General features: G+C 44.2%; 1 protein-coding gene across 1 annotated transcript in view; it reads left to right on the forward strand.

Moving 5' to 3' along the window:
* LOC311003567 (sodium channel protein type 3 subunit alpha-like) overlaps positions 1-12,478 on the forward strand; it is a gene marked incomplete at both ends in the record, with an annotated part of 242,843 nt that overhangs the window by 173,414 nt on the left and 56,951 nt on the right. The window contains one exon of the mRNA XM_083995335.1: positions 276-399. Within this exon, the coding sequence (XP_083851461.1) occupies positions 276-399 (124 nt within the window). The remainder of the gene's footprint in view (positions 1-275; positions 400-12,478) is intronic.

The following is a 12,478-nucleotide window of genomic DNA, read 5'->3' on the forward strand; positions in this document are numbered from 1 at the left end:
ACTGAGCTGCTCATGTCGTTAATTCTGCAGTAACACATCTCATATGTTGGCTGAGTAGGGTTTGCTGAGAAGCACCATTGGGACAATAATTAGCCACAACCAAACATCCAGACTGGTCAGTCTATTAGGACACCACCAGTGTGTTAAGAATAATGTGCTTACAGTAAATTGACTCAGGCTGTTTCCATGACATGAGTCAGTCAGAGGAGAGTGCAGTGAATCTGAATCTGATAAACGCTCAGTGTTTCTGATTGGTTGCTTTCTGTTTTAATTAGCAGAAAGACAATATCAGCTTATCAGAGGGCAGCACGGTGGACCTGAGGAAGCCTGGAGAGGAAGAGGATGAGTACTCAGAGATGGCTGAAGAGGCCATGGACCCTGACAACTGCTTCCCAGACGGTAAGCATGCATACAGACACACACATAGGAAGCAGTGCAGTAAGTAAATACAATCCTTGTACTGTAACCCTGCAGTCACATTTTATTTTCACTAACCGTGAATCACCTGTCCAAATACTTTTAAATGGAGATTTATGGTCCTGGACTGACTAACGCAGGTAAAATGCTAACACCTTGTTTTCTTCCTAACTTCGCCTTTTTGCACAGAGATTTGCTTAGGCTCAGTTTACACAGGCATGTTCAATACGCAGAGAAACCACAGAGACGGAAATGCTAGGAGGTATGATGATAATCACTGGACTCACAACATCCCAGTTCCATCTGTGACGTATTTTGTTTTAAAGAAAAATAACTTGAAGCACTAGAAAACATTTACATTGGGCTCTATGCAGACAGTAAGCATCTGTACATTTCACCCAAATGAGATGAGTCCTACAAATCATCCAATTCAGTTTCTTTAATTCTTTAACCAATTTAATTCAATTTTTTTTTTTCAGTTTTTTCAGTTAAAGTATATCCACGTTATTTTGTGGCTTGAAACCCTGATGTATTCTTGCTACAGAAAATCAAAAAAGACTAGGACTGCTTAGTTTTATATAAATGAATTAAAAATGTATATACATTAATGAAAATATTATTTTCATTTCTCAACTAGTCAAATTGTATTCACTTATTGAGATTAAGATTGTTTTTGTTTTATTGAATTTTAAAAATCAGTTGATAAAAATGATATTCTCGGTTGAATTATTCTGGATCTGGTCAGCTCTGTATTTTTTCATTATATTCTAATTTGCTGAAACACAAAATTTTCCAAGTTGCATCACAGTGCGTAATCAGGCTGGTGGTTGAAATCCTCTGGGACCCTGCAGTCACATGATACTTCACCAACCGTGAGCCACTTGCCCCAATACTTTCACACAGAGATTAATGATCTTATAACGGCTAACCCAGGTGAAATGCTAACCCTGTTTCCTTCCTGACTCAGCCTGTTTGCTCATGTATCACAGATCGGTCTTGAACTCAGCTCAGCACAGCTAGCATCTTCACTACACAGAAACATACAGTAGCTGGAGTGGACTAAGTGCTTTTTGTGTTAAAGGTGTTCAGAAATGGCTGTTTGTCCTGTTTGTCGCGCCTTCTTCTACCAGTTTCCACGAGTTGCCGCACAAGTTTACCCAAGGAAGGAAAACAAATTTGATTGGTCATTGGTCGAGCAGGCGGGATACTCAATGTTTGGGGCGAGACCAAGCTCGGTGTGTGTGTGTGTGTGTGTGTGTGTGTGTGTGTGTGTGTGTGTGTGTGTGTGTGTGTGTGTGTGTGTGTGTGTGTGTGTGTGTGTGTGTGTGTGTGTGTGTGTGTCTCAGACGTTTGATTGACGGATCCAATATCAGTGGCTGGTGAATTGTGAGCAGGCTGACGTATAATCCGTGTGCCTGCGTTATCCGATGCGAAAAAAAATACCACACTTTAATCCCGGATTTACTTGAAAATAGAATTTTGCACAAAGTTTGGCCTCCATCGTCTGATAGATGAGTCATTACACTGATTTTATGACCCAGAGTGGAATCAAATTCACCGTTTTAAGTGAATTTAGTGGATTTTCTTCCATAAAAGATATAAAAAATATATTATAAATGATTTGGTAAAGGTTTATTTCAACCAGTTACTCTTTCTAAAAAATATGTTGATCTTCCTCTGGCCTCTCAAAAATAGAGGAGGGCCAACCTCCTCTGACTCTATGGACCAGCCTCCACTACATGTGCATTGGACTTAGAAAGTAAAATAGTTGATCACCACAAAACTCCTATATGTGCTAATGATCTGATCGAATACACCTGTCTGGCAGCCTGCCCGCAGAGGTTGCCATGGTGACTAACTGCTTACCTTTTACTGGGTGGCACAGTGTGGTGTGTGTGTGTGTGTGTGTGTGTGTGTGTGTGTGTGTGTGTGTGTGTGTGTGTGTGTGTGTGTGTGTGTGTGTGTGTGTGTGTGTGTGTGTGTGTGTGTGTGTGTGTGTGTGTGTGTGTGTGTGTGTGTGTGTTTGTGTGTGTGCGTGCGCATGTCTGTGTGTGTGACAGACTTGATGGCCAACTGCACAACACAGAGCAGGAGCAGAACAGTCAGATTTGAGCTCGGAGCAGCTCTCCTAACAACAGCCCAAAAAAGAGAACCGTACCTCTTATCAGAATGTGGTAAAGAGTCGTTCAAAAAACCTTCCTGAGCGTTCTGATGTGCATTAAATGTTTGTAGGGCAAATACTTTTCTCAACCTGGCTAGTTAGAAAAGGGGGTCCTTTTAGGGCTGGGCGATATGGCAAAAAACTTTATCACCATATGTTTTTCCATATTGATCGATTCTCTATATGTATTTTTTGCTGACGCTGCCGCATCATCCTGACTGAATCTTGAAGAAACCAGAGAATGTGTTCAGTTTGGGAGGATGACATGAGTTCACTTTAATGTTCATTAAGGGTGGAACAGTTCAATAATCCACAATTTAATTTGATTTACATTATTGTTGTTTTCTGTTGTCTTTTTTCTACCATACATCAGCTCTAAAATGTGTCAATCACGAGGCTTTAGTCTTTCTAGTTATTTGAACAGGTTGTAGACAAATATTTAGCTATTTAGCTACTCTGACAACAGGCTTTATGCCGAGCCCCACTACTTGAATTTAACAGGCTCTGACAGGTGTGTCTGACTCTGACCTCAGTAGTCACAACAATGGTCAGACACCTGGATTCATCAGTTTGTCCAATAATGTAAGACAGGAAGGAAAGGAGCCTGTTTAAGTTCAGGAAGTAGTGGAGCTGTGCATAAAGCATATTTATTGATCTGACTCGGTAACCACGAGCGGAGCTCACGTCAACTCAGGTGATCTGCAGGTTGTTGTTTCACTTCCCCGCTCCGACGCGACGCTCCGTGTGTGTGTGTGTGTGTGTGTGTGTGTGTGTGTGTGTGTGTGTGTGTGTGTGTGTGTGTGTGTGTGTGTGTGTGTGTGTGTGTGTGTGTGTGTGTGTGTGTGTGTGTGTGCGGCGCTGACAGAGAGAGAGAGAGAGAGGGAGAGAGAGAGACTGTCGGCGCATACTGTGAGTGGCGTTGACTCCGCGTGCACTGTCCGCGGACTTTTGCTGTGTCATAGGCGAGCGTACAGTGTCACATTTAAAACAGGTCGAGTCCGCGCAGTCATAAAAATTGAGCTTTGCACAGAAGGGACCGGCGGCCGCCCGCTTTGGGTCCTCGTCTGCCTCGAGTGCGCGCGGACATCCTCAGAGTCAAATACGTATGTGGGGGCCTGAGCCGAGCGCATGTTCTTCACACTGTACATGAGCAAACAGACATGTTACCGCAGAATAAACGTCACGAGCAGCTTCGTGTTTCCTCCACTTTCTGACAGTGGTGTCATCAGGTCGCTCTGACTCCACACTGCCAGGCTTGTGTTTGAGGGGAACATCTGGGTCCCCTCAAAAACCACATCCATACAGACATCAGGAACCTCGGGGTGCAATTCGACCAATCCATGCACCTAGACAAACATGTAAAATCACTATCCAGAAACTGCCTTTTCCATCTGAGAAACATCTCCAAACTCCGCTCCATAGTATCTCACTCAGAATTAGAAATGGCAATTCATGCCTTCATCTCATCTAGACTGGACTATTGTAACTCATTATTCACATGCCTCAATCAGTCATCCATCGACCGCCTTCAACTCATTCAAAACGCAGCAGCCAGACTTCTCACCCGGTCAAAAAAGTCCTGTCACATCACTCCCATACTCGCCTCGTTGCACTGGTTACCAATATCCTTCAGAATTCAATTTAAGGTTTTACTGCTCACTTACAAAGCTTTCCATGGCCAAGCCCCCAGCTACATCTGTGACCTCATTCATCACCACACCCCCAGTTAGCTGCAGCTGCACAACAAACTCTGCATGCTCACGACAGGAGGCGGAGTATCAGACGGAAGTGTGACCGGCTGCTGTCGCGCTTTTTACTTTCATGTGATATCGAGGAATAGGACCATAGCTTATTATCGAAATCGATCAAAAATTTATCGCAATCCCGTATCGAGATCGCTATATCGCCCAGCCCTAGGTCCTTTCTCCTTTTCTCAAAAAATCAGCTCCTACTTTTGTATTGTAGTCAATGAGGCACTGGAGCGGGTCTAGCTGCACAAAGAGGCTCACTGAGACAATTCTGTAAGTCTGTCTGCTGTTTTGAGCACATCATATGAGACAGGACAAGTGTGCCTACAAGCGTGGAAAAAAATCATGTGTTTAGAGTTTGATTTGTGGCCGTGCTGACAGTTAAGCCAGAAAAATTCTAGAATGTTTTTTTGGTCTCCCTCACTGCTTTCAGCATTCACACTAAAGCCCTATTCGCACGGGATTAGTTTTACCTGGGGACCTTTGGTGATTTGTAAATTCCCCCCCCACGTCTGTGTTTCTTGCGGTGCATTAGCACAGGATAAGTGAAGTCTGTATTTTTACTCGAATTTACCGACATTAAGGCTCCAATATGACGTCAAAGCTGTGCACGTCGTAACATCCGCCTCTGTCACATCCATGTGCGAAGCAAATGTAAATAAAATGTCAAAGCAGCAACGTGACTTCGCAACAGTGCAGTTGTTGTCGCAATAACGGGCCAGCATTTTTATTAAGCTTGTTGCATGTTATCCATCTCAATATCCTCCTAAGTTTCGCTCTTTTTATGGATCTGAGCTGTTTATTTAAATGTGTCTCCAGCACCGATACGAGCCCGTGTTTGTACCTAAAACGCCTTCGAAAATGCTGCTCATAATTTCCACAGCCTCCAAGTTTCAACCCGTACAGTATGGTTTCAACCGGGGAAGAACAAAAAATGCCCCTCAATTACTGAGATGCAGATTCACACGGGACTAGTTTTACCACGAGACGTTGGTCTTTGGTGAAATATAGTAGGTAATTTGCGGGGGAATTTTTACTTTACAAATTACTGACATGGCGCATTCTCATGGGATTAAGATCACAGACGTCCTCCGCAATTATTACAAATTACCAGAGGTCCCCAGGTAATACTAATCCCGTGCGAATAGGGCTTTATAAAGCAATAGAAAACTATCCAAAACAAATACTATAGAAACAAATACTCAAGGCAGAGGTAGACAAATGTAAAACCTCATACGTTAAAAACATAACAAAGAGAAGACCAGATATCAGTGATGATCCTGGTTTTAAAACCAGCATTTGGGCCATTTCCTGTAAGAGGCGCTCTGGAGTGTGTGCCAAGCAGCAGATGTATTAGCTTTGACTCATTTAGAAGATTGATGTGACCATCGCAACTGTCCCAACATGCCACCCAGTTCTCCCTGATTCAGCAGAGTCCTTCACAGCAGGAAGACGTTTGTCACCGGCTGGACTCAGATCAGCTGCTGGAGCACTGACAGACAAGGGGTGAAACATGAACAAAAGGAAGAGAGATGAGAAAACTGCCATAAAGATGGGAAAAACTGCAATGAAGGAGAAGGCATAAACAAAGAAGACAAAGAAAAATGCACAAGAACGTAGGTCATAGGAAGGAAGAGGTGAAGGGAGGAGAAAAGGAAGAAAATCAAGAATGATGAGGGATAATTTAAAGCACAGTAAGAATAAAGCAGACAGAGGATGGAAAACAGAGAAAAAAGGTGCAGAAGAATGAAATAACAGGGAAGAAAAAATGAAGGACAAAGTGGATAAGAATGTTTAGGAAAGAGAGGAGAACTGGAGATGTGGGATCATGAGAGAGAAATTAAATGAAAGAAGAGATGACCTGTTGACCTGTTGACCTTGCTGTTATCAAAAGATTTTGCATACAGCAACAAATCTGGACGTCCTATGTGCTGTTGCCACCTGCCCTCCCTCCTGACTCACACCAGACCATTACGCTGACACAGCACCCTAACTGTGTATGTGTGTAGGAATAGTGATTCCCATTAATCGACCAGCTGTTGCAAAAGTAGGGCAGAATGACTAACCACAGTAGACAGATTCCAGCTGTGTGTGCATGTGTGTGTATGAGAGAGAGAGAGTTTGTTCTACAGTGAAAAAGAGGTCATCTGGAGGTCTAAGTTCCAGAATAAGGTTGAGCTTCATCATTAGGGCTGGTAATCAAAACTTAAGTGGTTTGATGCTTGAACTACAGTGAATAATGATAAAGCATCTCTTTAAAGACTACTGCTGTATGCAGCCCCTCAACCAAGCAGGAGCCCCCAGACCAAAATAGATTTGATTGTTCAAGGCTGCTGCATACAGAGCCATAGAGAAACACACACAGACCTTCCTTTCCTTATTCATCGCTGAATGGGAAAACATAATTTTCTTTAAGAAAGTTAACATTTTGTTTTTAAAACAAATCTTACCTGCCACAGCTTAAAGCAACACTATATAGTTTTCTATTCTTAACAGACCCTCTTTGCGTTTCTTCGGCACAGGCTCAGTCAACAAATTTGCGTACTGTGGGGATGCTCATACAGCATGCAGTATTTACAGCAAAGGGAGTTGCCCTTCTCAACTAGAATAACTTTTGTGGGTGTGTTTTTATGCAAAATATTTGAGAAAAAATGAGTTTGACTGGAGCACAGGCGCTCCGCCGTCACCCAGGAGCTGATTGGCCTCCCCACTTTCAACCTCTCAGACCTCAACAACACAGCCGCTGCACACAGTGCTCACGTATTTGCACTTGACCCCAGTCTCCCCCTTAACCCATACTTCATACACCTCCCATCTAGTCCCATCTTTCTTGTGTTCAGACAGAGAAATCAAGAATGATGTTACCTGCTTGACAGATTCGACTGTGACTCCAGGCTTCCTGAGAAACGTCATCCGACGTGCTGCTGACGTGTCATTTATCAGCTGGCCGGCTCGGCAGACCTGTCAGTTTGCCCAACTGGCCGCTCCCCCCGGAAGCGGGCAGGAAAAAGATGCTGAGGGCCGGATCTACTAAAGGTTTGCGTGTATTAAAACGTGTGCAAACTTGATTGCACATGCAAACACATGTGGAACCTGATCTACTAACCGGGCGCACCGAGGATTGCGTCTCTCAAACGGGCAAAATAGCACGTGCGATCCATTTAGCGTGTTTGCCTTGATGAATATGTAAATATGGGCGTTTCAGCCAGAACGCGCAAAATACTGGGAGGAGTAGATGCAAATAGATTTATTTAGCGCACGCAATGTGATTTACCAAACCAGGAAGAGATTGCGGTGGCTGTTTTTGCGTCTTTATTCACCACGTCTGAAAACCATGTACTAACTGATACAACTTTGCCAAAACGTATGCGTTTATTGATTTGATACCTGTCAGAGCCCCATGATCTTACATCTCTGCATTTCCTCACGTCTGGGTAATTCTGTAACAGTTTTTCAGCCGTGTTAAAAGTCTTTTACGCGCCGTTACGCACGGGGCACGTCTGTCCTGCAGTGCGCTCCTCTCCTCTCCTCTCCTCTCCTCTCCCCTCCTCTCCTGTCCTCTCCTCTCCTCTCCCCTCCTCTCCTCTCCCCTCCTCTCCTCTCCCCTCCTCTCCTCTCCTCTCCTCTCCTCTCCTCTCCTCTCCTCTCCTCTCCTCTCCTGTCCTCTCCTCTCCTGTCCTCTCCTCTCCTCTCCCCTACTCTCCTCTCCTCTCCTCTCCTCTCCTCTCCCCTCCAGTACCTGGCTGCTCAGCTCCGTCTCTCAGTCCCGGTCCTGGACTGAGAGACGTCACCGCTGCCTTCACCCGTCTTTGATCCCTCTGGTCAGTGGTCAGAGCGTTTAGATCCGTGTGTCCCACCTGAGCTCTCTATGGGCTCTATGCACAGCTCCACTACTTCCTGAATTTAAGGCAGCTCTTTTATTTCCTGTCTTACATTATTGGACAAACTGATTAATCCTGTCTTACATTATTGGACAAACTGATTAATCCTGTCTTACATTATTGGACAAACTGATTAATCCAGGTGCAGTGTTTCCTCTAGGATTTTTTTCAGCAGCGGGGGCAGGCTCTCCGGGGAGCCGTGGCGCCGTAAACAAATGACACTTGACTTCAGATTTTACTTTACCAGCATAATCCCCCTTTTTATTGATTGTCTTGCATGGACAATTGCTTTTTAAATGCTGAAAAATAACAACAATACAACAATAAAATAAAATAATTATAAAACAATAAATAAAAATGGGGCTGGAGAATCAGCGGCAAAGTTTGCACCCAGGCTCAGAACATTGGATTTTTCTTGTTTTTGTATAAAACAGCTCCAAGGCTCTGTCGTAAGGAAACTGTCCAAGAGGTGGCCCACTGATGCTTAGCAGCATACATGCTGCAAGGTGATCCCCCTGCAGCCTGTTTCTCAAGTCAGTCTTCACCTACAAATAGAAACAATAATGAGATTGTTTCTCCCAATGTCCTACACCCTAATCATTTTAAAAGTGTTTCTAGTTTGTGTCTGATGATATATTATAAATGTCTTACCCTATTCATTGTGGAAAAGTCCCTTGCACAGTTTACACTGGAGATGGGAACTGTCAAAGCAATGGCTGCCAGCTTGCTCATGGAGGGGTACAACTGTGCCCACTCGTCTCCTCTGACTCTGACTCCGGTCGGGTGCCTGCCTGGGCTGCTTGACGTGATGTCACTTTCAACGCCGCGCTCTCGCGAGTAATTAGGGACTTTAAGCAACGGCGGATTTTGCCACGGCTACGGCAGCCGGAAATAGATCTTTGCTCCGCTGATCGAGACTGAAGCCGTTGTGCCGGCGTTGCCTGCCGTCGCCGGCTGATCTACCACGGCAAATCAAGTGTCCTCACGTTGTCGCTACAACGCGTGTCTCAGGCGAGTGAATTAAATGGTTTTCGTTGTATTTCTGAAATGAAACGTGTTCTACGGTTGATAGTGACACACTAACCCAGGAGTTTTCAAAGTGTGAGAGAGTGAGCCTCCCTTAATGAAAAATAAACAGCTGTGCCCCCCCCCCCCCCCCCCAAAAAAAAAAAAGAGAGAATTAAACATAGCCTATTTATTATCAGTTATTATGACCATGATTCGTTAAACATAAATTGATCTTCCCTGTAGGATTTGTTTGATTTACAATTTCTCAGCATATAGGCCTATTAATTATCATGACAACATAAAGCACTGACGAATAAGCCTAAATACAGGACTCTGTAACACTGCTCTGTAACACAACTCATCACACATTCATGCTCTCCCTGTGTGATCATCTAGGAAGCAGACAGTCTGAGGTTGAAGTTTAGGTGTGACAGGTCACTGTACGTCTTGTTGTACATGTCAGCTGTTCAGCTGTAGTAGAGGAGAACTCGCCGCACGTAGCGTTTTTTTTTTAGGAGCTCCGGTATATTGCGGCTTTATGCAGGAGGACACGCGATAAACTAGGTTACAGCTGATCCAATGTATTTATCTGAGCTTGGTCACCGTGAGAGGCGCTTTGAGCTGCGTTCATATGAAGTTACACCTGGCGCTGTGCAGCACCTGACATAGGACAGGGCATTTTGACAGGTCTGCGCTCACATCAGCTGTGTTTATTTACCCTCACCCTGTCACGTGAGCGATCAGCTGTTTGATCTGACAGCTACCGCAGCCGCAGCATCTTGCTTAATGACTACTACGGATTTGACGGCTACGGCACCAGTGTCAGGAGAGATTTATTTCCGGCTGCCGTAGCCGTGGCAAAATCCGCCGTTGCTTAAAGTCCCCATTAACGCCGATGGCACCGGGCACCAACCATGAGCGGGGGCGGAGTGGGGGGTGCTTCCAAAGAGCCAAAGAGTAGATAACTGAGCAAGATAGTTATCTAGTTTACCTCAGCACTCGCGACACCCGACCCAGTGCAGGACTGCTGTGATGGTGGAGGTGTGATGCGGCGGTGGTCTATTTGACGTTTAAAAAAAAAAAAAAAACGAAAATTGAAGGAGCGGCGGCTAGGATTTAGGAGTGGCGGGCCGCCACTGCTAAATGAATGTAGAGGAAACACTGAGGTGTGTCTGAGTTGTCACAATGGTCAGACACACCTGGATTACAGTTTTTCTCAATTGCTAAAACACTAAACCCTGTTGTCTGAACCAAATTCTCAGTTGCCTGAACCCACTGATTGAATCAGTCTCTTTTGGCAAAACTATCAGCACTTTTCACCTGTTTAGACACATCTTACCAACACATTTTCATTGTGATGCACCTGTGTTGCATAATGCTGAGCACAGGTGGCAAAAGTCAAACACAACTAAAGCACGGGTGTCACCAGTTGAACACAACAACTCAAAATTGATCACACTTGTGTCCAGTGATGTGAGGGAACATACAGTAAGCCAGTTCAGGATGAAGTCCTGTGGCCTGATCCAGTACAGATCAGAGAAATTACAGTATGCTGCGGCTGAGTAATGCACTTCTCATTTGTATATTTTTGTACTTTATTTTTACGTAGGCCTACTGCAGACAAGTGCTAAATGCACAAGATTTCTCTTTGTCTTTGTACTGTACAAGTGCTATGTGTAAAATGCACAGGATTTCTGTTTTTTGTACCTTTTTTTTCTTTTACAGTACTATGTACAAGTGCTAAATGCACAGGTTTTTTGTTTTGCAAGAGGAGAAGATGAGAGACGACAGGGTGAAGGAAGAAAGGATGAGGGAGGGAGGGATGAACTGGGAAGAAAAAAGAAGAAGGAAGGGAAAGGGGATGAAATTGGTGTGGGGAGGGAGAGAGGAGGGTGAAAGAAAGGGAAGGAGAGAAGTGCTACAGTACGTAAATGCACAGGTGTTTTGTTGCAACATGCATTTAGCTACACTGAACGATAAACATTTATTCCTACAGCTTCATGTCCTGAGCGTTGTGTTTTCTATTTTTCTATGTAGTGTTTAGTGGCTGCTCAGTAGTGCTTTTAATTTTGATTGACTCGGGGCACGATTTGACAACATAGTTCAGTTTTGGGCACAGATTGAACTGTTTTGAGGTGAAAGTTTGGTTTTGCAAGAAGAGTCTGAGGTTTTGTGAATGTAGCTTGAAAATTGGGGTTTGTGTTCACAGTTTAGAGAAAAGGAGAGAAGCTTTCAAGAAATGTGTCTTAGCAATCGAGAAAAACTGTAATCAGTTTGTCCAATAATGTAAGACAGGAAATAAAAGAGCTGCCTTAAATTCAGGAAGTAGTGGAGCTGCACATAGAGCCCATTAATCCACTGGATCATGGGCAGCACACATACACACACGCACACACACATATTATAGGTGTGTGATTGTCGCTGCAGCTGCTGCCTGTTCGTCACTATATGACGAGCTGGGCCCTGTAGCGATTTGTGTTTATTAATCTAAACAGAGCGCGAGAGAGATGAATACACATGCTGTCATTGTATGCATCGGATCAAATGTAATTCTGTCACTTCGTCCGTCCAGCTCTCTGTCCACACTCTCCATGGCGGAAACGATTACCACGCGCAAAACCCTCATTTGAAGACTGCGGTTTGCACGTGTTTTCATTTAGCGGGTTACTCTTAGTAGATCACCTGTTTTGCGTGCACTAACCAAACACGCAATATTTTAGCGGGCGCAAACAATTTAACGCCCGCTATCTGGGATCTTAGTAGATCCGGCCCTGAGAGCGCTAAAAGCACGTTTGGTGGACAAAGCCCCTTAATGGGCCTCCATTACTGCTCCCTCCTTCTTCCTGCAGAAACTCAGCAAGACTTGCATCCTGCTGCTGCAATCGCCTTATATTCTCTGAGAGCTTAAAACCTAGGGATAGGCCTGAACTTCTCCTGGTCTCTCTGATGTTGGGATTTACGAGGCAATTTAATAGGGCCTGATTGGATCTTAGCATCATAGAATGGTAGTGTACTCAAAGTTTGCATCACCTCATGTGTCTGCTTTGCCTGGGTACTCGTCAGAGCTACATTGCATGGCTACAATGGGTGGAGAAAATCAAGAAGGGCATGCAGATCATAAATTCCACATTTTAACTCCCAAGACTGAAACACATATTAATGAATGAAATGAACTCCCTCCATGCTTCCCAAGTTCTCAGTTATAAGTCTTGAATTTCTGATCATTATCATTAGAATATATTTTGGTTTGAGGGGGCATTTTT

This window comes from Trachurus trachurus (assembly GCF_905171665.1).
Source record: "Trachurus trachurus genome assembly, chromosome: 20".
NCBI classification, from domain to species: Eukaryota; Metazoa; Chordata; class Actinopteri; order Carangiformes; family Carangidae; genus Trachurus; species Trachurus trachurus.